The sequence below is a fragment of the Anabrus simplex genome, chromosome 2 (assembly GCF_040414725.1).
Source record: "Anabrus simplex isolate iqAnaSimp1 chromosome 2, ASM4041472v1, whole genome shotgun sequence".
NCBI lineage: Eukaryota > Metazoa > Arthropoda > Insecta > Orthoptera > Tettigoniidae > Anabrus > Anabrus simplex.
The window spans coordinates 327761246-327786776 of NC_090266.1; the positions used below are offsets into that span (position 1 = coordinate 327761246).

The following is a 25531-nucleotide window of genomic DNA, read 5'->3' on the forward strand; positions in this document are numbered from 1 at the left end:
ACCCCCGTTAAGTGCCTTTTCTGAAAACAAAAATGTGCATGTTCTTACATTTTTAAAAGACTTTCCAAGTACCAAGTTTCTTGTCTGTAACATGTTAAGTTCTTGACATATACTGTAGATATACCGAATATCATTTTAAAAATTCACCCACTTCTTCAATTCTCTTCAGCATCTTAGTGGATTTTCCAAATACAAAAAAAGTTTAATTATTTTTATGGAGATTCCAAATACCAGTTTTCATGTCTGTACATCTGTAACACCTTCAGTTTTTGAGATGTAAGTATTCTTATAAAAATAATTCAGCTTCTTCTTCACTTCTTTCCACCCCTCCCCCCTTAAGTGGACTTTCCAAAAACAAAAACTACGTTTTTCTTTATTGTTAAAGAAAATTCAAAATACCAACTTTCATGTCTGCAACATCTTCAGTTTTTAAGTTATAAGTATCTTCATAAACAGAATTCAAATCCTTTTTTACCTATTTTCAAATCCCCTTAAGTCGATTTTCTGAAAAAATTAAGTGTTTCTTCATTTTTAAAGGAGATTCCAAATACCAGTTTTCACGTCTGTAACATCGTTAGTTTTTAGACATATGTACTCAAATACAATGAAATCAACTAATTTTGCAATTCATTCTCCGCCCCCAAGTGGATATTCTGATGACAAACGAATACGTATTTCTTTACTTTGAAAGAATATTCCAAATAAAAATTTTTATGTCTGTAACATCTTCAGTTTTTGAGATGTAAGTATCCTCATAAAACAAATTCAACTCCTTTTCCACCCACCTCCCCGCCCCCGCCTGTTAACTTGATTCACCCGACCCAAAAATGCGTGTTTCCTTTATTTTTAAAGAAGATTCCAAATACCAATTTTCACGTCTGTACCCTTCAGGTTTTGAGACATAAGTTTCTCCATAAAAATAATTCAATTTTTTCACTTCATTTCACCCTCCCTTTAAGTGAATCTTCCGAAAACAAAAAATACATGTTTTTTTTAATTTATAAAGGAGCTTCCACATATCAATTATCACGAATGTAACATCTTCAGTTTTGAGATATATGTGTCCTCTTGAAAAAGAACTAAACTCTTCCCCCACCCCCAAAGTTGATTTCACCCCCTCCCCAAAATGCTAGTTTCTTTATTTTTAAAGGATATTCCAAATACATATTTTCACGCCTGTAACAATTTTAGTGTTTGAGATATAAGTATCCTAATAACAAGAATTCAACTCCTTTAGCACCCCACCCGTTAACTTGATCCCCCTCCAAAGAAAAGTGTTTGTTTCTTTATTTTAAAGGAGATTCCAAATACCAGCTTTCACTTCTGTAACCTTAAGTTTTTGAGATATCAGTTTCTCCATAAAAATAATTCAACTTTTTCACATTCCTTCACACTCCCTCTTAAGGGAACTTTTCGAAAACAAAAAATACGTGTTTCTTTATTTATAAAAGAGCTTCCAAATACCAACTATCATGGCTGTAATATCTTCAGTTTTTGAGATATATACCAAACCAAACCAAACCCCATGGCACTACAGCCCTTGCAGGGCCTTGGCCTACCAAGCGACCGCTGCTCAGCCCGAAGGCCTGCAGATGACGAGGTGTCGTGTGGTCAGCACGAAGAATCCTCTCGGCCGTTATTCTTGGCTTTCTAGACCGGGGCCGTCATCTCACCGTCAGATAGCTCCTCAATTCTAACCACGTAGGCTGAGTGGACCTCCAACCAGCCCTCAGGTCCAGGTAAAAATCCCTGACCTGGCCGGAAATCGAACCCGGGGCCTCCGGGTAAGAGGCAGGCACGCTACCCCTACACCACGGGGCCGGCTTTTGAGATATATGTATCCTCATAAAATGAATTCAAGTCCTTCCCCTATCCCCTCACCTCAAGTTGATTCTCCCCTCAAAAATGCACGATTCTTCATTTATAAATGACCGAGCTCGATAGCTGCGGTCGCTTAAGTGCGGCAGTATCTAGTATTCGGGAGATAGTGGGTTCGAACCCCACTGTCGGCAGCCCTGAAGATGGTTTTCCGGTTTTTCCCATTTTCACGCCAGGCAAATGCTGGGGCTGTACCTTAATTAAGGCCACGGACGCTTCCTTCCCACTCCTAGCCCTTTCCTCTCCCATCGTCGCCATAAGACCTATCTGTGTCGGTGCGACGTAAAGCAACTTGCAAAAAAAATTATAAATGATATTCCAAATACCAGTTTTGACATCTGTGACATATTTAGATTTTTTAGATGTAAGTACCCTCATAAAAATAATTCAATATTTTCTTTCAATTCTTTCACCCCCTTATGTGGATTTTCCGAAAACAAAAGAATACGAACTTCTTTATTTTTAAAGGAGACTCTAAATACCAATTTTCACGTCTGTAACATCTTCAGTTTTTGAAATATCACCATCCTAAAAAATATAATTCAATCCCCTTTTTAGTCCTTTTTACTCCACCCTTAAGTGATTTCTTCCGAAAACAAAAGATGCATGTTTCTTTATTTTCAGAAGAGATTAGAATTACCAATTTTCACATCTGAAACATGTTAAGTTTTTGAGATGTTCTGTAGATATGCTCATTTTAAAAACTCACCCACTTTTTTAGTTTCCCTTAAGTGGATTTTCCAAAAACAAATTATCTGTGTTTCTTTAGCTTTACAGGAGATTCCAAATACAAGTTTTCAAGTCTGTAACATGTTACGTGTCTGAGATATATATATTTATTTGCTAGTGGCTTTATGTAGCACCAACACAGATAGGTCTTATGGCGACGATGGGATACGAAAGGGCTAGGGGTGGGAAGGAAGCATTCGTGGCCTTAATTAAGATACAGCTCGAGCATTTGCCTGGTGTGAAAATGGGAAACCATGGAAAACCATTTCAGGGCTGCCGACAGTGAGATTCGAACCCACTACCTCCCGGATGCAAGCTCACAGCTGCACGCCCCTAACCGCATGGCCAACTCATCCGGTGAGATATATTGTAGGCGTAGATATATTCTTTTTTTAAATTCACCCGTTTTTCACTCCCGTTCATCCCCTATTCATTGGATTTTCCAAAAACAAAAAATACGTGTTTATTTTTAAAAGAGATTCCAAATACCAATTTTCATGTCTGTAACATGTTCAGTTTTTGAGATATAAGTATCCTGATAAAAGGTACAGCCCCTTAATGGTATTTCCCGTAAACAAAACAATGCGTGTTTATTTTTAAAGGAGATTTTAAATACTAATTTTTACGTGTGTAAACTTTTAAGTTTTTGAGATGTAGATATCCTCATTTAAAAATTTCACTTCCCCCCCCCCCCGCCCTTTTTACTCCGTTAGCGACAGAATATTAGAAAATCCTCCCTTAGTGAGCACCTACACCCTAATATAAATGTATCCCCAAAATTTCATTTCTTTATGTCCAGTAGTTTTGGCTCGGTAATGACGAATCAGTCAGTCAGGACAGCAGTTACCCGCGGCTTTGCTTGCGTGGATTTCGTAATTTGTTAAAAGTAATCGTTCCTCGGTACTGTACTAGAACATTACGTAAGAATCCCTAAAGTATAAAACTCACCGAAAATATGAATTTCATTTACCCAAGAAACTCTTTGTAAACCATATATGTGGTATTGCCTTAGGGCTAAGATGACCATACGACATAGAACTGTACGTGTGAGAAACAGTCTTCTCTCAAGTCGAAAAAATCCAGCATGTTTCTTTATTTTTCAAAGAGACTCCAAATACCTATTTCCACGTCTGTAACATCTTCAGTTGTTGAGATACAAGTATCCCCACAAAAGGAATTCAACCCATTTATCAGTCCTTCCGCCACCCTCACCTCCACCTAAGTGGATTTTCCGAAAATAAAGAAATACATGTTTCTTTGTTTTTAATGAAGAATCCAAGTACCGATTTTCCCGTCCGTTACATCTTCAGTTTTTGAGATATAAGTACCCTCGTAAAAAATTTGACTATTTTTTCACTTCATTTCACTCCTGTTTAAATGCCTTTTCCGGAAACAAAAAAGCATGTGTGGAATTTTTAAAGGACTTTCCAAATGTTCAGTTTTTGTCATATACCGTAGATATACCGGTACTCATTTTAAACATTGACCCGCTTTTGCAATTCTTTTCACCCCCTTAAGTGGATTTTCCGAAAACAAAAAATACGTGTTCCTTTTTTTTAAAGGAGATTCTTAATACCAGTTTTCACGTCTGTAACATCTTCAGTTTGTTAGGTATAAGTATCCTCATAAAAATAATTCAACTTCTTCTTCACTTCTTTCCACCCCTCTCCCCCCTTAAGTGGGTATTTCGAAAACAATAAATACATAGGTCGAGTCATAAGTCATGGCAACTATTTTTTTTTCTCGCGAACAGGAGACAACATGGAAAATCTAAGATATGTATTTGGAAACGTACGGTATGTACTTACGTATGATGCCACTAGTTGGTGTACGTGAACAACAGTGTGGGCCTAAGCATGCCCCCAAGTTCAGTGTGTGAGTGAGAGCGACACAAAATGGAAGTCAACAAGCAGGAGCAACGATCGTATATTAAAATAGCAGATCTCCATGGGAGAAATGCACGCCAATGCCATGCAGAGCTGCGGGAAGCATTAGGTGCGCATGCCATGCACTATAGAACAGTGGCGAGGTGGGTGGAGACGTTCGAACACTGTAGAGTATCAACTGCCGATTTGCCACGCCCAGGACGTCCAGTTTCTATGGACAAAGATGTACCGCTGGCAATGCACAATGGATACATTGGATGATTATTTCGAAGGTCTGTAACCAGTGGAGACCAATGGCCTGGGTTCTGTCACTTTCCTACGAGAATCTCCTGAAGTCAGAAGTTTTCTTCAGGCACTATGCATAAGTACATGTCCTATATTTCCAAATGCATATCTTAGATTTTCCGTGTTGTCCCCTGTTCGCGAGAAAAAAATAGTTGCCATGATTTATGACTCGACCGTCGTACATGTTTCTTTATTTTTAATGAAGATTCAAAATACCAACTTTCACGTCTGTAACATCTTCAGTTTCTGAGATATAAGTATCCTCATAAACATAATTCAACTCCTTCTTTACTTATTTTCACCCCTCTCACCTTAAATCGATTATCCGAAAACCAAAAAATGCGTGGTCCTTTTTTTAAAGGAGATTCCAAATACCAATTTTCACGTCTGTAATATATTTAGCCTTTTAGATACAGTATAAGTATACTCATACAAATAGTTCAAATAATTCTTCAATTTTTCAACCTCCTACCCCCTTCTCTAAGTAATTTTCCGAAAATATAAAAATGCATGTTTATTTTTAAAGGAGATTCCAAGTACCAATTTTCACGTTTATAACATCTTTAGTTTTGAGATATAAGTACCCTCATACTTCAATGAATTTTTCAATTCATTCGTCCCCCTTAAGAAGGGTTTACAAAAACAAAAGAATACTTGTTTCTTTACTTTGAAAGAAGATTCCAAATACAAATTTTCATGTCCTTAACATCTTCAACTTTTGACATATAAGTATCCTCTCAAAGAAGAATTCAACTCCTTTTTTCACCCCCAGCCCTCAATTTGACTTTCCCCCCAAAATGCTTGTTTCTTTATATTTAAAAGAGATTCACCCATTTTCACGTCTGTAACATCTTTAGTTTCTTTTTTTAGATATAGGTCCAAGTGACCTCATACACATAATTCATTTAACTTTTCATTTCTTTGACATACCCCTTAAATGGATTTTCCAAAAACAAAAGAATGCATATTTTTTATTTTTAAAGGAGATTCCAAATACCAATGTTCACGTCTGCAACATATTTCGTTTCTGAGATATATGTATCCTCACACATAGAATTGAACTCATTTTTCAATTATTAACCCCCACCCCCCGAAGTGGAATTTCCGAAAACAAAGAAATATGTATTTCTTTATTTTTCGAAGAGACTCCAAATACTTATCTTCACAATCAATCAATCAATCAATCAATCAATCAATCAATCAATCAATCAATCAATCAATCAATCAATCAATCAATCAATCAATCAATCAATCAATCACTACTGATCTGCATTTAGGGCAGTCGCACAGGTGGCAGATTCCCTATCTGTTGTTTTCCTAGCCTTTTCTTAAATGATCGCAAAGTAATTGGAAATTTATTGAACATCTCCCTTGGTAAGTTATTCCAATCCCTAACTCCCCTTCCTATAAACAAACATTTGCCCCAATTTGTCCTCTTGAATTCCAACTTTATCTGCATGTTGGGATCTTTCCTAAAGACACCACTCAAACTTATTCGCTACTGATGTCATTCCACGCCATCTCTCCACTGACAGCTCGGAACATACCACTTATGGAAAATTCTAAATTCCCATGGAGGGCTTCTGATAAGTTCACCTGCATACACCCCAGCGTCAGTGGGTAGGTTCTGACACATCCCACTCTGATGAGTCTAGTGTCAGACCTACGACGAAACGCTGGTTAATAGAGCAAACGCCTGAAAAGCCTTTCATCTGATCTGTTTTGACAGTTTTGACATACCACTTAGTCGAGCAGCTCTTCTCCTTTCTCCCAAGTCTTCGCACCCCAAACTTTGCAACATTTTTGTAACGCTCTCTTTCGTCGGAAATCACCGAGAACAAATCGAGCTGCTTTTCTTTGGATTTTTTACATTTCTTGAATCAAGTAATCCTGCTGAGGGTCCCATACACTGGAACCATACTCTAGTTGGGGTCTTACCAGAGACTTATATGCCCTCTCCTTTACATCCTTACTACAACCCCTAAACACCCTCATAACCATGTGCAGAGATCTGTACCCTTTATTTACAATCCCATTTATGTGATTACCCCAATGAAGATTCTTCTCTATATCAACACTCAGACACTTACAATGATCACCAAAAGGAACTTTCACCCCATCAACGCAGTAATTAAAACTGAGAGGACTTTTTCTATTTTTGAAACTCACAACCTGACTTTAACCCCGTTTATCATGATACCATTGCCTATTGTCCATCTCACAACATTATCAAGGTCATTTTGCAGTTGCTCACAATTTTGTAACTTATTTATTACTCTGTAGAGAATAACATCATCTTCAAACAGCCTTATCTCTGATTCCACTTCTTTACACATATCATTGATATATACAGGAAAACATAAAGGTCCAATAATACTGCCTTGAGGAATTCCCCTCTTTATTACTACAGGGTCAGATAAAACTTCGCCTACTCTAATTCTCTGAGTTCTATTTTCTAGAAATATAGCCACCCATTCAGTCACTTTTTTCCTAGTCCAATAGCACTCATTTTTTCCAGTAGTCTCCCATGATCTACCCCATCAAATGCCTTAGATAGGTCAATCGCAATACAGTTCATTTGACCTCCTGAATCCTCTTGCTGGAGGTAATTCCGGCACTTTTGCTTCTCTGAAAACCATAAAAATAGCTAGTAGGGCGTAAAATAAATAACATTCACCTCTGTAACATCTTCAGTTTTCAGATTTCACTACCATAATAGAAGGATTTCAGCCCCCTTTTCAATCCTTTTTACTCCCCACCCCCTAAGATTTTCCGGAAACAAAAAATACATGTTTCCTTGTTTTTAAAAGAGATTAAAAATGCCAATTTTCACGTGTAACATGTTAAGTTTATGAGATGTTCTGTAAATATTCTCATTTGAAAAATTAACCCCCTTTTTCACTTCCCGTAATTAGATTTTCTGAAAATAAATTACCTATGTTTCTTTACTTTTACAGGATATTCCAAATACCATTTTTCACGTCTGTAACAATCTACGTTTCTGAGATATTCTGTAGATAGTCTTAGTCACTCTTGTTCACCCCCGTTAATTGGATTTTCCAAAAACAAAAAAATTTGTATTTCTTTCTTTTTAAAGGAGATTCCACATACCTGTTTTCATGTCTGTAGCATATTCAGTTTTTGAAATATAAGTATCCTCAAAAAAGAATTCAACTTCTTCATCAATTTTTTCCACCCCTCTCCTCACTTAACTGGACATTCTGAAAGCAAACATATACGTGCCTTTTATTTTTAAATGAAATTCAAAATACAAAATTTCATGTCTGTAACGTTTCCAGTTTTTGAGATATCAGTATCCTAAGAAAAAGGTTTCAACCCAATTTTCAGTCCTTTTTAGCCCATTAAGTGTTTTTTAAAACAAAAGTACATATATCCTTATTTATTTGAAGAGATTTAAAATACCGATTTTCGTATCTGTAACATTTTACGTTTCTGAGATACACTGTATATATAGTCTTTCTTTAATTCACCCCCTTTGTCACTCCTGTTCACCCCCATTAATTAGATTTTCCAAAAACAAGAAAGGACATGTTTCTTTATTTTTAAAGAAGATCCCAAATAACAGTTTTCATTTCTGTAACATGTGCAATTTTTTGCGATATAAGTATCGTCATAAAAGGTATTCAATCTTTTCCCTCTTTTGAACCCCCCTTAATGGGATTTTCCGAAAACAAAAAATAAAAGTTTCTTTATTTTTAAAGAAGATTCCAAATATCAATTTTTACGACTGTAAACTTTTAAGTTTTTGCCATATAGATATCCTAATTTCGTAAATCCTCCCTTAGTGAGCACCTACACTCCATTATAAATGCATCCTCAAAATTACATTTCTTTATGTCCAGTAGTTTTGGCTCGGCGATGATGAATCAGTCAGTCAGTCAGTCAGTCAGTCAGTCAGTCAGTCAGTCAGTCAGGACATGTTATTTTATATATGTAGACTAGCAAGATACCCGTGCTTCGCTACGGCATTACACTGAAATTTATAATTGAATGCTTAACATTTTATATATAATCCGCCGAAATTCACGATCTGATTCGTTTTCTGAGAGAATCCACCAAAATTCGCGATCTGACTCGTTTTCTGAGAGATTACGGCAATTCAATCTATCTTTCCAGCAATCGATTTCGTACTTCCCGCGCTAGGTCCAGGTATCCCACAAGGTCAGTTGGGTCCCTAAATCGTTACCATCTTTTCCTATAAGCATTTTAATATGGATGAAATCCTTGAGGAGATCCGGCGTGGTGTCGTCTTGGGTGCCTTCGCGGAACTGAACCCGCGGCCGGACTGCATTCGTAGTTATTACCCGTCCAGAACCCGTTTCCAGCGCGGTCCGCACATTTTGACGATGGTGCAAAACATTATTATTATTATTATTATTATTATTATTATTATTATTATTATTATTATTGCTGTTGTTGTTGTTGTTGTTGTTGTTGTTGTTCTGGACCCCACAGCAAGATGCAAGACCGCTACTTGGTGGTAAATTACATCTGCTGCCCTTGTCATTGCTGACAATGTGACCAGCACCATTGTCGCGCGTAGGCAAGTGCGCGGGATTTCTGGCGATACGAATGACATACTTCCGTGCATTATTGACCTTACTATAGAGGTGAACAATTGCACGGTCAATCTCATTCCTATCGTTTACTTCAAACGTGTTTAAATTTTCATTTATATGCCAGGAGAATCTACTGTAATCTAACTTTAAGTTCTCCAAAGGAAAAGATGGCTCTTGAAAACGAACCCAGGAAAGGTTAAAAATGATCAGATTATGATCAGAGTAAGTACATTGAAAATCCACAGCCTGTTTCCAGTAATTCTACCGGGTCAGGAATGGAATGAATAAAGCCCCCATCTAGCGGCCAGGATGGGAATTGTGCCGGCTGCCGAAGCCTGTCTCACTCCTCTGGGGCAATGATTAATGAATGGCAAATGAAATGAAATGATATTGGACATTGTTGCTGGAATGAATGATGACAGGGAAAACTGGAGTACCCGGAGAAAAACCTGTCCCGCCTCCGCTTTGTCCAGCACAAATCTCACATGGAGTCACCGGGATTTGAACCATGGAACCCAGCGGTGACAGATCGGCGAGCTGCCGCCTGAGACACGGAGGCTCCTTATAAGTACATTATGAGCAGTAAAATCAATTGGTCTCACCTCCGTTTTCACCCCACCACCGTTAAGTTGATCCCCCCCCCCCCTCCCCGGACAAAAAAGATGGCGTTTTAAAGGTGACTGCAAATACCAATGTTCATGTCTGTTACCATCAGTTTTGAGATATAAGTATTCCCATAAACATAATTCAGTTTTTTCACTTCCTCTCACCCTCCCCCCTCCCCTTAAGTGAATTTTCCAGCGAAAAATACTTGTTTCTTTCATAGTAAAGGATCTTCTAAACACCAACTATCACGACTCTAACATCTTCAGGTTTTGAGATATGTGTCCTCATGAAAGGAATTCAACCCCCTTTCACTCCCGCCCCCAAGATGATTTCCCCCCACCAAGACGCCCTTTTGATTGTTTTAAAAGGAGATCCTCTAACAACATTAGTTTTATTAGATGTAAGTATCCCCATACAATTAATTCAATTAATTTTTCAATTCTTTCATCCCCTCCCCCCCCCCCCCCCACAACATTGGATTTTCCGAGAATAAGTGTCTCTTTACTTTTAAAGCAGATTCCAAATACCAAATTTCACGTTTGTAATATCTTCAATTTTGAGATATCAGTATCCTAATTAAAAGAATTCAACCACATTTTCAGTCACATTTACCCCCCCCCCCACACACACACACACACATCACCCCAGTTTATTGCAAAAACTAAAAATACACGTTTCTTTGCTTTTAATAGAGAAAAAAAAAATACCATTTTTCACTTCTGCAACATGTTAAGTTTTTGAGATATACTGTAGAAATCGTCACTTTAAAATTTCACCCCCTTTTTAGTTCCCCTTAAGTGGAGTTTCCAAAAACAAATTACCTATGTTTCTTTACTTTTGCAGGAGATTCCAAATACCAATGTTTACGTCTGTAACATTTTATGTTTCTGAGATATACTGTAGATATTGTCTTTCTAAAAATTAACTCCAAATTGTCACTCCTGTTTAACCCCCATTAATTGGATTTTACAGAAACAAAAAAAAATACGTGATTCTTTATTTTTAAAGGAGATCCAATACACCAATTATCAGGTCTGTAATGTCTTCTGTTTCTGAGGTATAAGTATCCTCATTAATGGCATTCAACCGCTTATTCACCCTTTTCATGCATTCCACTGGGATTTTCCGAAAACAGAAATACGTGTTTCTTTATTTTTAAAGAGATTCTAAACATAACTTTTACATCTGTAAACTTTTAAATTTTTGAGATATAGATACACTCATTTTAAAATTTCACCCCCCTTTCCAGCCCCCACTATTTGGATTTTCCAAAAACAATAAATGCATGTTTCTTTATTCTTAAAGGAGGTCCAAAATACCTATTTTCAGGTCTGTATTATCTTTAGTTTCTGAGATGTAAGTATCCTCATTAAAGGCATTCAACCACTTTTTCACCCCTTTTCACCCGTCCTATTGGTATTTTCCGAAAACAAAAAATAAGTGTTTCTTTATTTTTAAAGGAGATTCTAAATACCAATTTTTACATCTGTAAATTTTTAAAGTTTTGAGATATAGATACACTCATTTTAGAAATTCACCCTACTTTTCACCCCCATTATTTGGATTTTCCAAAAGAAATACATGTTTCTTTATTTTTAAAGGAGAACCCAAATACCAATTTTCATGTCTGTAATATCTTCAGTTTCTGATTATATAAGTATCATCATTAAAGGCATTCAACCCTTTTTTCACCCCTCCTGTTGGGATTTTCCAAAAACAAAAAATACGTGTTTTTTATTTTAAAGGAGATTCCAAATGCCAATTTTTAGATCTGTAAACTTTTAATGTTTTGAGATATCGATACTCTCATTTTAAAAATTCACCCCTCTTTTTAGATATATAATCCGCCGAAATTCGCGATCTGACTCGTTTTCTGCGAGAATCCACCAAAATTCCCGATCTGGCTCGTTTTCTATTAGATTACGGCACGTTTCCTCCCATTTTTCAATCTTCCTTTCCAGGAATCGATTTCGTACTTCCCGGGCTAGGCTCAGGTATTCCTCCCGGTCAGTTGGGTCCGTAAATCTTTGCCATCTTTTCCTATAATCATTTTAATATGTATAAAATCCTTCAGAAGATCCGGCGTGGTGTCATATTGGGTGCTTTGGCGGCACTGAACCCGCGGCCGGACTGCATTCTTAGTCATTATCCGTCCTGGAGCCGTTTCCAGCGCGGTCCGCACATTTGACGACTGTCCGGAACATTATTATTATTATTATGATTATTATTATTATTATTATTATTATTATTATTATTATTATTATTATTATTATTATTATTATTATTATTATTATTATTATTATTACTATTACTATTATGTGTTGCTGGAATGGCTGATGACAGGGAAAACCGGAGTATCCGGAGAAAAACCTGTCCCGCCTCCGTTTTTTCCAGCACGAATGTCACATGGAGTGACCGGGATTTTAACCACGGAACCCAGCTGTGAGAGGCCGGCGCGCTGCCGCCTGAACAACGGAGGATCCTTATAAGTACATTAAGAACAGTAAAATCAATAGGTCTCACCTCCTTCTACACCCCACCGCCGTTAAGTTTATTTACCGCCACCTCCCCCCCCCCAAAAAAAAAAAATTAAAAGAAGGCTTGTTTCTTTATGTTTAAAGGTGATTCCAAACACCAATGTTCACGTCTATTGCCTTCAGTTTTGAGATATAAGTATCCCCATAAAAATAATTTACTTTTTTCACTTCATTTCACACTACTCCCCCCCCCCCCAAGTGAATTTTCCCGCAAAAAATACTTGTTTCTTTAATAGTAAAAGATCTTCTAAATACCAATTATCACGATTCTAACTTCTTCAGTTTTTGATTTATGTGTCCTTATGAAAGGAATTCAACTCTTTACACTCCCACCCTCCAAGATGGTTTCCCCACCAAAACGCGTTTTTCTTTGTTTTTAAAGGAGATCGAAATACGAATTTTCACGTCTGTAACAACTTTAGTTTTTATTAGATGTATGCATTCTCATACAATTAAGTCAATTAAATTTTCAATTCTTTCACCCTCCCCCCTCTCATTGGATTTTCCGAGAACACGTCTTTCTTTACTTTTAAAGCAGATTGCAAATATCAAATTTCACGTCTGTAATATCTTCATTTTTGAGATATCAGTAGCCTAATTAAAAGAATTCAACACCATTTTCAGTCACTTCTACCCACCCCCCACCACCCAAGTGGTATTTCCGAAAACTAAAAATACACGATTCGTTATGTTTAATAGAGATAAAAAAATACCATTTTTTCACTTCTGTAACATGTTAAGTTTTTTTAGATATACTGTAAAAATTCTCATTTTAAAATTTCACCCCTTTTGAGTTCCCCTTAAGTGGAGTTTCCAAAAACAAATCACCTATGTTTCCTTACATTTACAGGAGATTCCAAACACCCACTTTTTACGTCTGTAACATTTTACGTTTCCAGGATATTCTGTAGATATAGTCTTTCAAAAAATTCACCCCAATTTGTCACTCCTGTTTAACAGCCATTAATTGGATTTTCCAAAAATTAAAAAATACGTGTTTCTTCATTTTTAAAGGAGGTCCCATATACAAATTTTCAGTTCTGTAATATCTTCAGGTTCTGAAATATAAGTATCCTCATTAAAGGCATTCAACCCATTTTTCACCCTTTTACATCCCTCCTTTTAGGATTTACAGGAAACAAAAAAATACGTGTTCCTTTATTTTTAGAGGAGATTCTAACTACCAATTTTTACATCTGTAAATTTTAAAGTTTTAAGATGTAGACACACTCATTTTAAAAAATTCACCCCCCTTTTCACCCCCCAATATTTGGATTTTACAAAAACGAAAAAATACGCGTTTCTTTACTTTTAAAGTAGTTACAAAATACCAATTTTCAGGTCTGTAATATCTTCAGGTTCTGAAATATAAGTAGCCTCATTAAAGCCATTCAACCCATTATTCACCTTTTTACACCCTTCCTATTGAGATTTTCCGAAAACAAAAGAATACGTGTTTCTTTATTTTTAAAGGAGATTCTAAATACCAATTTTTACATCCATACACTTTAAAAGTTTTGAGATATAGATACACTCATTTTAAAAAATCACCCCCTTTTCACCCCCCATTAATTGGATTTTCCAAAAACAAAAAAACACGTGTTTCTTTATTTTTAAAAGAGATCCCAAACACCAATTTTCAGGTCTGTAATATCTTCAGGTTCTGAGATATAAGTAGCCTCATTAAAGGCATTCAACCCCTTTTTCACCCCTGTTCACGATTCCTATTGCGATTTTCCGAAAACAAAAAAATACGTGTTTCTTTATTTTTAATGAAGATTCTAAATACCAATTTTTACATCTGCAAACTTTAAAAGTTTGGAGATATAGATTCACTCATTTTAAAAATTCACCCCCTTTTTACCCTCCCATTAATTGGATTTTCCAAAAACAAAAAAATACGCGTTTCTTTATTTTTAAAAGAGATCAAAAGTACCAATTTTCAGGTCTGTAATATGTTCAGTTTCTGAGATATACGTACCGGTATCCTCATTAAAGGCATTCAACCACTATTTCACCCTTTTTCACCCCTCCCATTGGAATTTTCCGAAAACAAAAAAATACGTGTTTCCTTATTTTTAAAGGAGATTCTAAATACCAATTTTTACATCTGTAAACCTTTAAAGTGTTGAGATATAGATACATTCATTTTAAAATTTCACCCCCTTTTTCACCCCCTTAGAGACGGAATATCCAAAAATCCTCTCTTAGCGAGCACCTACATCTTATTATGAATGTATCCTCAAAATTTCATTTCTTTATGTCAAGTAGTTTTGGCTCGGCGATGATGAATCAGTCAGTCAGTCAGGACAAGTTACTTTATATATATACTAGCAAGATACCCGTGCTTCGCTACGGTATTATACTGAAATTTATAATTGAATGTTTTTTAGATAGATAATCAGCCGAAATTCGCGATCTGAATCGTTTTCTGCGAGAATCCGCCAAAATTCGCGATCTGACTCGTTTTCTAATAGATTATGGCAAGTTTCCTCCCATTTTTCAATCTTTATTTCCAGCAATCGATTTCGTACTTCCCAGGCTAGGTCCAGGTATTCCACTCTGTCAGTTGGGTCCCTAAATCTTTGCCATCTTTTCTTATAAGCATTTTTAATATGGAACAAATCCTTCAGGAGATCCGGCGTGGTGTCGTCTTGGGTGCCTTGGCGGTACTGAACCCGCGGCCAGACTGCATTCTTAGTCATTACCCGTCCAGGACCCGTTTCCACTGCGGTCCGCACATTTGACGACGGTCCAGAACATTATTATTATTATTATTATTATTATTATTATTATTATTATTATTATTATTATTATTATTATTATTATTATTATTATTATAGATGTTCTGGACCCCACAGCAAGATGCAAGACCGCTACTTGGCGGTAAATTACATCTGCTGCCATTGTTATTGTTGAGAATGTGACCAGCACCATTGTCGCGCGTAGGCAAGTGTGCGGGATTTCTGGCGATACGAATGACATACTTCCGTGCATTATTGTCCTTATTATAGAGGTGAACAATTGGACGGTCAATCTCATTCCTATCGTTTATTTCAAATGTGTTTAAATTTTTATTCATATGCCAGGAGAATCTACTGTAATATAAGAACGTTCTCCGAAGGAAAAGTTGGCTGTTGAAAACGAACCCAGGAAAGATTAAAAAGATCGGTTTATGACCAGAATAAGTACATCGAAAATCTACAGCCTGTTTCCAGTCATTCGACAGGGTCAGGAATGGAATGAATAAAGCCCCATCTAGCGGCGACAGTAGGAATTGTGCCGGCTGCCGAAGCAGTCCTCTGGGGCAATGATCGATGAATGACAAATGAAATGAAATATTGGACAGTGTTGCTGGAATGAATGATGACAGGGAAAAGCGAAGTATCCGGAGAAAAACCTGTCCCGCCTCCGTTTTGTCCAGCACGAATGTCACATGGAGTGACCGGGATTTGAACCACGGAACCCAGCTGTGAGAGGCCGGCGCGCTGCCGCCTGAGCAACGGAGGCTCCTTATAAGTACATTATGAACAGCAAAATCAATTGGTCTCACCTCCTTTTACACCCCACCGCCGTTAAGTTTATTTACCCCCCCCCCCCAAAAAAAAATTAAAAGAAGGAGTGTTTCTTTATGTTTAAAGGAGATTCCAAACCCCAATGTTCACGTCTATTACCTTCAGTTTTGAGATATAAGTATCCCCATAAAAATAATTCGCTTTTTTTACTTCCTTTCACACTTCTCCCCCCCCCCTTAAGTGAATTTTCCGGCAAAAAATACTTGTTTCTTTAATAGTAAAGGATCTTCTAAATAGCAATTATCACGACTCTAACTTCTTCAGTTTTTGATTTATGTGTCCTCATGAAAGGAATTCAACTCCTTTCCACTCCCGCCCCCCAAGATGGTTTCCCCCACAAAACGCGTATTTCTTTGTTTTTAAAGGAGATCAAAATACCAATTTTCACGTCCGTAACAACTTTAGTTTTTATTAGATGTATGTATTCTCATACAATTAAGTCAATTAATTTTTGAATTCTTCCCCCCCCCCCCCTTTCATTGGATTTTCCGAGAATACGCGTTTCTTTATCTTTAAAGGAGATCCCATATACACATTTTTAGTTCTGTAATATATTCAGTTTCTGAGATATATGTATCCTCATTAAAGGCATTCAACCCACTATTCACCCTTTTACACCCCTCCTATTGGGATTTACAGAAAACGAAAAAATACTTATTCCTTTACTTTTAAAGGAGATTCTAAATACCAATTTTTACATCTGTAAACTTTTAAAGTTTTAAGATATAGAAACAATCATTTTAAAAATTCACCCCCCTTTTCACCCCCCCACTATCCGGATTTTTCAAAAACGAAAATATACGTGTTTCCTTATTTTTAAAGTGGATCCCCAATACCAATTTTCAGGCCTGTAATATCTTCAGGTTCTGAAATATAAGTAGCCTCGTTAAAGGCATTCAACCTCTTTTTCACCCTTTTCTACCCTTCCTATCGGGATTTTCCGAAAACAAAAAAAAAAGTGTTTCTTTATTTTTAAAGGAGATTCTAAATACCATATTTTACATCTATAAACTTTAAAAGTTTTGAGATATAGATACACACATTTTAAAAATTCACCCCCCTTTTCACCCCAATTATTTGGATTTTCCAAAAACAAAAAAATACGTGTTTCTTTTTTAAAGGAGATCAAAGGTACCAATTTTCAGGTCTGTAATATTTTCAGTTTCTGAGATATAAGTATCCTCATTAAAGGCATTCAATCCATTTTCACCCCTTTTCACCCCTCCTATTGGGATTTTCCGAAAACAAAAAAATACCTGTTTCTTTATTTTTAATGAAGATTCTAAATACCTATTTTTACATCTGTAAACTTTAAAAGTTTTGAGATATAGATGCACTGTTTTTAAAAATTCACCCCCCTTTTCACCCTCCCATTAATTGGATTTTTCAAAAACAAAAAAATACGTGTTTCTTTATTTTTTAAAAGAGATCAAAAGTACCAATTTTCAGGTCTGTAATATCTTCAGTTTCTGAGATATAAGTACCGGTATTCTGATTAAAGGCATCCAACCCTCTTTTTACCGTTTTTCACCCCTCCTATTGGGATTTTCTGAAAACAAAAAAATACGTATTTCCTTATTTTTAAAGGAGATTCTAAATACCAATTTTTACATCTGTATACTTTCAAAGTTTTGAGATATAGATACACTCATTTTAAAATTCCAACCCCCTTTTCACCCCCTTAGCGAAGGAATATCCAAAAATCCTTTCTTAGCGAGCACCTACATCTTAATATGAATCTATGCCCAAAATTTCATTTCTTTATGTCCAGTAGTTTTGGCTCGGCGATGATGAATCAGTCAGTCAGTCAGTCAGTCAGTCAGGACAAGCTATTTTATATATATAGATATAGATATAGATAGATAGATTGAGGTTTATATCCCAGCAACACATTGTCAGGCATGTTATATACACACATGTCATGAGTGCTGAAGAGTATACATGGCTATATTCCACAAGATTAATTAACAGCAGTAAAAATAATAATTTGAATGAATTCATATATCAATTTATGAGTGTTAGGTTCTTTAGTCCATCAAAACTAATTTTTTAATAAATTGAGAAACTATCTACAAAAGAAACAAATGCATTAAGTAGTAACAGAAGAATTATAATCTCTTAATTATGTTGTTTCTTTCTTCACCTCTAATTCTATTATCATCATAATCAATGTCCCACTCCAGTCACCAGGGTGTAGTTAACAAGCCTCCTCCACTCCTTTCCATCCTTCCACTTTTCCTTCTCCATTACTTCCGCCATATCCAATCCAACTTCCCTAATGTCCTTCCAAATTTGATCCATCCACCTTCTTCTCGGTCTTCCAACTGCTCTCTTTCCCTTAACTTCTCTTTCCAATTGCCTCCTTGCTACCCATTCCTTTCCCATTCTTTTTACACGTCCGAACCATCTCAGTCTTGCTTTCTGCATGTTCTCTACTAACGGTTCTATATTTAGCTCTTCTCTGATTTTAATATTTTGAATGTTAACTCTTCTTGTCTTTTCAACCGATGTTCTTAAACATTTCATTTCTATTGTCATATGTTTTATTTTTCAGGTACCGTACTGGTAGTTTCTAAACATATTTATTCATATATTAGTTTTGACAGTCCAAAGAACCTAACAGTCATAAACTGACTGAGTCAAAACTGAAAAGAAACAGGTTTCAATATCGCACATTAACCCTTAACTGGTATCATATAATTTTGTAACTTAACTGGTCTCATGGTATCTACCAGACTCCTGGAATGTACTATCTATAATCTATATATATGAAATAACTTGTCCTGACTGACTGACTGACTGACTGACTGACTGACTCATCATCGCCGAGCCAAAACTACTGGACATAATGAAATGAAATTTTGAGGATATATTTATACACTACCGCTCATTAACTTCAATACACCCTGGTATTTAAGATTTACAACACAAATCAAACGTTATTTTTCACAAAAGATAATTATATTAACTTACACATATATAATACAATCACAAACACTATATTTTACTCTCATCAAAGTATCCTCCTTTGGATTTAATGACTGCCTCACAAACTCGAGGCATGCTGTCTATCAGTTTTTGTAGGTATCGTGAATCTATATGATTCCACACATCCTTAACAATATTCCAGAGATGTTCCTTGCTGGATATATTAACTTCCCTGATACGTCTGTCCACTTCATCCCAGACAATTTCAGTGGGATTACAATCGGGGCGTTGGGACGGCCATACCATATATTTCAGTACTTTCTGTTTTTCCTTTGATGCAATGTAGTTCGTACAGTATGCCGACCGATGTTTTGGGTCATTACCCTGTTGTAAGGTGAACCCTTTCCATATTAAGCGCAATCCACTTGGTATTGCATGATACTGGAGTATGCGGTGGTACTTCTTCTGATCCATACATCCTTCTATTCTCACAATGTCGCCAACTCTATCTCCGCCAAAACATCCACAAACCATAATAGAACCTCCACCGTGTTTAACTGTAGGTAGAACACATTGCTAGGCTACCCTTTCCCCTACAAATCGGCGAACAAATATTCTCCTTTTGGTTCCAAAATTCTCGAACTTCGATTCATCGGTAAATAACACCTTCGTCCACTCGTCCGATGTCCAATTACGATATTTTCTAGCCCATTCAAGTCTCTTCCGTTTATTCATGGGCCTTAGAAGGGGTTTCCTTGCTGTGACACATCATTTCAAGCCGGCTTCTATCAGTCTCCTTTTTACTGTTGCAACAGATATTGTTGTCGTATTCATTTCTACCAATTCTGCACGAATTTGGGGCGCTGTTTTGAATCTATTTCTCTTACTGGTAATTCTGATATATTTATCATCGCTTTTAGTTGTTTTAAGAGGTCGTCCTGGTCGTGGAAGGTTCTTATTGCTGCCTGTTGTCTTCTGGCGATGAAGGGTGTACTGCACTCCCCCTAAAGACACACTACACTGTTTCGCAATTTGGCGAACAGATAAACATGCTTGGCTAAGTGCTACAATTGCACCACGTTTTTCTATGGATATCTCCACTCGTGGAGCCATACTAGCGATGTGCACATTTCATCTGTCACGAAGGAACTGACATGCAGGAACCACATGTTATGAATCGTGGCAATGCTTGCCGTTCGCTGCAGATATCACATCACTACAGGGAACAACGCAGGTGCACCAAATGCGGCGTCCGTCGGCAAATAGGTAAACAAACATATCCGATAGGTACATAACGTTTATGTACACAACATTGTTTGTTGGATACTATTTTATCTTGATGACCACAAACAAAAATCATGACATGTGTACAACTGTTGTACTATTCCTTTGCTTCCTCAACCGTACCGACGGTATTAGACCTTATCTATAGAGAAGTAGTTGTCAATTATTGGGTGTATTGAAATTAATGAGCGGTAGTGTAGTACAATGTAGGTGCTCGCTAAGGGAGAATTTTTGGATATCAGTCGATAAAGGGGTGAAAAGGGGGTGAAATTTTAAAATGAGTGTATCTATATCTCAAAACTTTAAAAGTTTACAGATCTAAAAATTGGTCTATAGAATATCCTTAAACATAAGGAAACACGTATTTTTTGTTTTCGAAAAATCCCAATAGAAGGGACGTAAAAGGGGTTGAATTCCTTTAATGATGATACTTATGTCTCAGAAACTGAACGTATTACAGACCTGAAAATTGGTATTTGGGATCTCCTTTAAAAATAAAGAAACGTGTATTTTTTGTTTATGCAAAATCCAATTAATGGGGGTTGAGAAGGGGGGGTGAATTTTTAAAATTAGTGTATCTCTATCTCAAAACTTTAAAAGATTACAGATGTAAAAATTGGTATTAAGAATCTGCTTTAAAAATAAAGAAACACAAATTTATTGTTTTTGGAAAATACCAATAGGAAGGGTGAAAAAGGGTCAAAAAGTGTTGAATGCCTTTAATGATGATAATTATATCTCAGAAACTGAATATATTACAGACCTGAAAGTTAGTATTTGGTATCTGCTTTAAAAATAAAGAAAGATGTACTTTTTGTTTTTTGAAAATCCAATTAATGGGGGGAAAGAAAACGGTTTCTATTGGAAAATCCAAATAATGGGGGGGGTGAAAAGTAGGGTGAATTTCTAAAATGAGTGTATCTATATCCCTAAAATTTAAAAATTTACAGATGTAAAAATTGGTATTTAGAATCTCCTTTAAAAATAAAGAAACACTTATTTTTTTGTTTTCGGAAAATCCCATTAGGACGGGTGAAAAGGGGAGAAAAAGGGGTTGAATGTCTTTAATGAGGATACTTATATCTCAGAAACTGAAGATAATACAGACCTGAAAATAGGTATTTTGGACCTCCTTTAAGAATAAAGAAATGTGCATTTTTTGTTTTTGGAAAATTCAAATAGTGGGGAGGGGTGGAAAGGGGGGTGAAATTTTAAAATGAGTGTATCTATATCTCAAAACTTTAAAAGTTTACAGATGTAAAAATTATATTTAGAATCTCTTTAAAAATAAGGAAACACGTATTTTTTCTTTTCGGAAAATCCCAGTGGAAGGGATGAAAAAGGGTAAATAAGCGGTTGAATGCCTTTAATGAGGATACTTATATCTCAGAAACTGAAGACATTACAGACCTGAGTATTGGTATATTGGATCTCCTTTAAAAATAAAGGATCACGTATTTTTTTTTTTTTTTTTGTTTTCGGAAAATCCAATTAATGGGGGTTAAACAGGAGTGACAATTTGGGGTTAATTTTAGAAAGACAATATCTACAGTATATCTCAGAATAGTAAAATGTTACAGACGTAAACATTGGTATTTCTAATCTCCCGTAAAAGTAGAGAAACATAGGTCATTTGTTTTCGGAAACTCCACTTAAGGGGAACTAAAAAAGGGGTGAAATTTTAAAGTGACGATTTCTACAGTATAACTTATCTCAAAAACTTAACATGTTACAGAAGTGAAAAATGGTATTTTTATCTCTGTTAAAAACAAAGCAACGTGTATTTTTAGTTTTCTCAATAAACTTGGGTGAGGTGTGGGGGGGAGGGGGGGTAAATGTGACTGAAAATTGGGTTGAATTATTTTAATTAGGATACTGATAACTCAAAACTGAAGATATTACAGATGTGAAATTTGGTATTTGGAATCTGCTTTAAAAGTAAAGAGACACTTATTCTCGGAAAATCCAATGAAATGGGGGAGGCGAGATGAAAGAATTGAAAATTTAATTGAATTAATTGTATGAGGATACTTACATCTAATAAAAACTGATGTTACAGACGTGAAAATTGGTATTAGGATCTCCTTTAAAAACAATTAAAAGGGCGTCTTGGTGGGGGGAAATCATCTTTGGGGGCGGGAGTGAAAAGGAGTCGTGATATTTGCATTTAGAACATCCTTTACTATTAAAGAAACAAGTATTTTTCACTGGAAAATTCACTTAAGGGGAGGGGGGAGTGTGAAATGAAGTGAAAAAACTGAATTATGTTTATGGGGACACTTATATCTCAAAACTGAAGGTAACAGACCTGAACATTGGTATCTGGAATCTCCTATAACACGCCTTCTTTTTTGTCGAAGGGGGGGGGGATCAATTTTACGGTGGTGGGATGTAAACGGAGGTGAGACCAATTGATTTTACTGTTCATAATGTACTTATAAGGAGCCTCCGTGTCTCAGGCGGCAGCTCGCCGATCTGTCACCGCTGGGTTCCGTGGTTCAAATCCCGGTGACTCCATGTGAGATTTGTGCTGGACAAAGTGGAGGCAGGACAGGTTTTTCTCCGGGTACTCCAGTTTTCCCTGTCATCATTCATTCCAGCAACACTGTGCAATATCATTTCATTTCATATGTCATTCATTATCCATTGCCCCAGAGGAGTGTGACAGGCTTCGGCAGACGGCACAGTTCCTATCCTGGCCGCTAGATGGGGGCTTTATTCATTCCATTCCTGACCCGGTAGAATTACTGGAAACAGGCTGTGGATTTTCAATGTACTTATTCTGATCATAATCTGATCATTTTTAACCTTTCCTGGGTTCGTTTTCAAGAGCCATCTTTTCCTTTGGAGAACTTAAAGTTAGATTACAGTAGATTCTCCTGGCATATAAATGAAAATTTAAACACGTTTGAAGTAAACGATAGGAATGAGATTGACCGTGCAATTGTTCACCTCTATAGTAAGGTCAATAATGCACGGAAGTATGTCATTCGTATCGCCAGAAATCCCGCGCACTTGCCTACGCGCGACAATGGTGCTGGTCACATTGTCAGCAATGACAAGTTTAGCAGATGTAATTTACCACCAAGTAGCGGTCTTGCATCTTGCTGTGGGGTCCAGAACAACAACAACAACAACAGCAGCAATAATAATAATAATAATAATAATGTTTTGCACCATCGTCAAAATGTACGGACCGCGCTGGAAACGGGTCCTGGACGGGTAATAACTACGAATGCAGTCCGGCCGCGGGTTCAGTACCGCGAAGGCACCCAAGACGACACCACGCCGGATCTCCTCAAGGATTTCATCCATATTAAAATGCTTATAGGAAAAGATGGTAACGATTTAGGGACCCAACTGACCGGGTGGGATACCTGGACCTAGCCCGGGAAGTACGAAATCGATTACTGGAAAGATAGATTGAAAAATTGGAGGAACTTTGCCGTTATCTCTCAGAAAACGAGTCAGATCGCGAATTGTGGTGGATTCTCTCAGAAAGCGAATCAGATCGTGAATTTCGGCGGATTATATATAAAACGTTAAGCATTCAATTATAAATTTCAGTATAATGCCGTAGCGAAGCACGGGTATCTTGCTAGTTGTACAACATGTTCTTACGTTTTTGTTGTTGATTGAGCTTAATAGGCTGAAACATATGTTTTCAAACATGTCACAGCAAAACTTAGAATAAAACATTAAAAATGCAGAAGAAAATATAAACATACTGAAATGAAGCACCAGAAAATTGGACCTTCCATCTTTTTTAAACAATTTAGAAACAACATTTTGAATCCTCACCTTTCTGCTATGTCAGCCCTTTTATGAAGAATGTAGAATTGGAGAAAGAATCAAAATTGCTGGAAAACTCAAAGCATGAATTCACATTTTGATGTCTAAAATTCATGTGTGTTAGATCATTTTCACCTGTTTCTATGTCCTCCCCTTCATCATTATATCCACTTCCTATTCTGAATCCATTTCGTCATCACTTTCTATCTGGTAATCCGGATCAATATCACTTACCTCCAACATTTCATTAATTATTACTTCTAAACTAATTTCGAAGTTTGATTGTTTTGCTTTCAGAACTCGTTGAGAATAGCCAGTTTGTGTTTCCACAATATCAATCTATTCTCATTATGAGACTGGCCTAGTCGTAGCTCCATATTGTACGAACAAACTAATTCCAAAGCACAGTCAGTAAGGACAATACTATATTAAGCAGTATTAAACACAATAAACCCAAAATATTGATTGACAAGTCGCACAAACGATACCGTAGTCATGTAACTGGTATCATACGTCTGCGAGACGGCTTGGCGAACTTACCACGCTTTTACTTAAGGTCAAACAGAGCGAACGGTATGCTACCTTCACAGCATGGCGTCAATGTCCAACTGAAAGGTGCACAAAAGGAGAAAGAATTAGGATCCCGGAATAAGAAGTTGAGCAGCCGTCTCGGAGACGTATGATACCAATTGAGGGTTAATATTTCAAGTCATATGGTATTAAGAAAACACATCCTTAGACATGAATATCGCATTTAAATTCAAAATTGCATCATGAAATTCTTTTCACCATAGCCACTCTGTTTGCCTTGCCTACAGTAAAGCCATGATATTCTCTTTTTTGTTAAAGATGAGTGGTACAGAATATGCAACTTGTTTTTTGGGGAGAGATTTATTCTCCTTATTATCTCTCTAGCTACAGCCCTGTTGTGAACTGTTTACTGCTGCTCTTGGCATGGAGACGCATATAACTGGTCTGGACAGCATGTTGTGTGGTTACAGTGACAAATCAGGCCATGGGATCTTGGAGTTTACCACAGAGAAGGCTGGACGTGATGTCACTCCTCTCAACTTGGAGTTCGGAGAAGAAGAAAGACAAACAAAAGCAGGGACTTTCAACTCTCTCTCAGGTAAAATATAATCCCTTATTAACTTCAGAGTAAGTTGCTGCTAGTTCCACTAATCATGCTAGCATATAGAGTTCTTATCAAGATTACAGAATTATCTCTATCCTACTCATAGAGTGTTATTGGTTTGGTTCTTCTTCTTCTACTGCTTTTCCCACATCTGTGGGGTCGTGGGTGCGAACTGTGTCTCACATGTGATTTAGCCCTGTTTTAGGGCCGGATACCCTTCCTGTCACAACCCTATATAGAGGGATGTAGTCACTATTGTTTGTTTCTGTGGTGGTTGATAGTATAATGTGTTGTCTGAATGTGAAGAGGAAAGTGT

General features: G+C 36.7%; 1 protein-coding gene across 1 annotated transcript in view; it reads left to right on the forward strand.

The window, feature by feature from the left end:
- The window catches only part of sei (seizure), a 520652-nt gene that overhangs the window by 387152 nt on the left and 107969 nt on the right, over positions 1–25531 (forward strand). The window contains exon 13 of the mRNA XM_068225985.1: positions 25082–25209. Within this exon, the coding sequence (XP_068082086.1) occupies positions 25082–25209 (128 nt within the window). The remainder of the gene's footprint in view (positions 1–25081; positions 25210–25531) is intronic.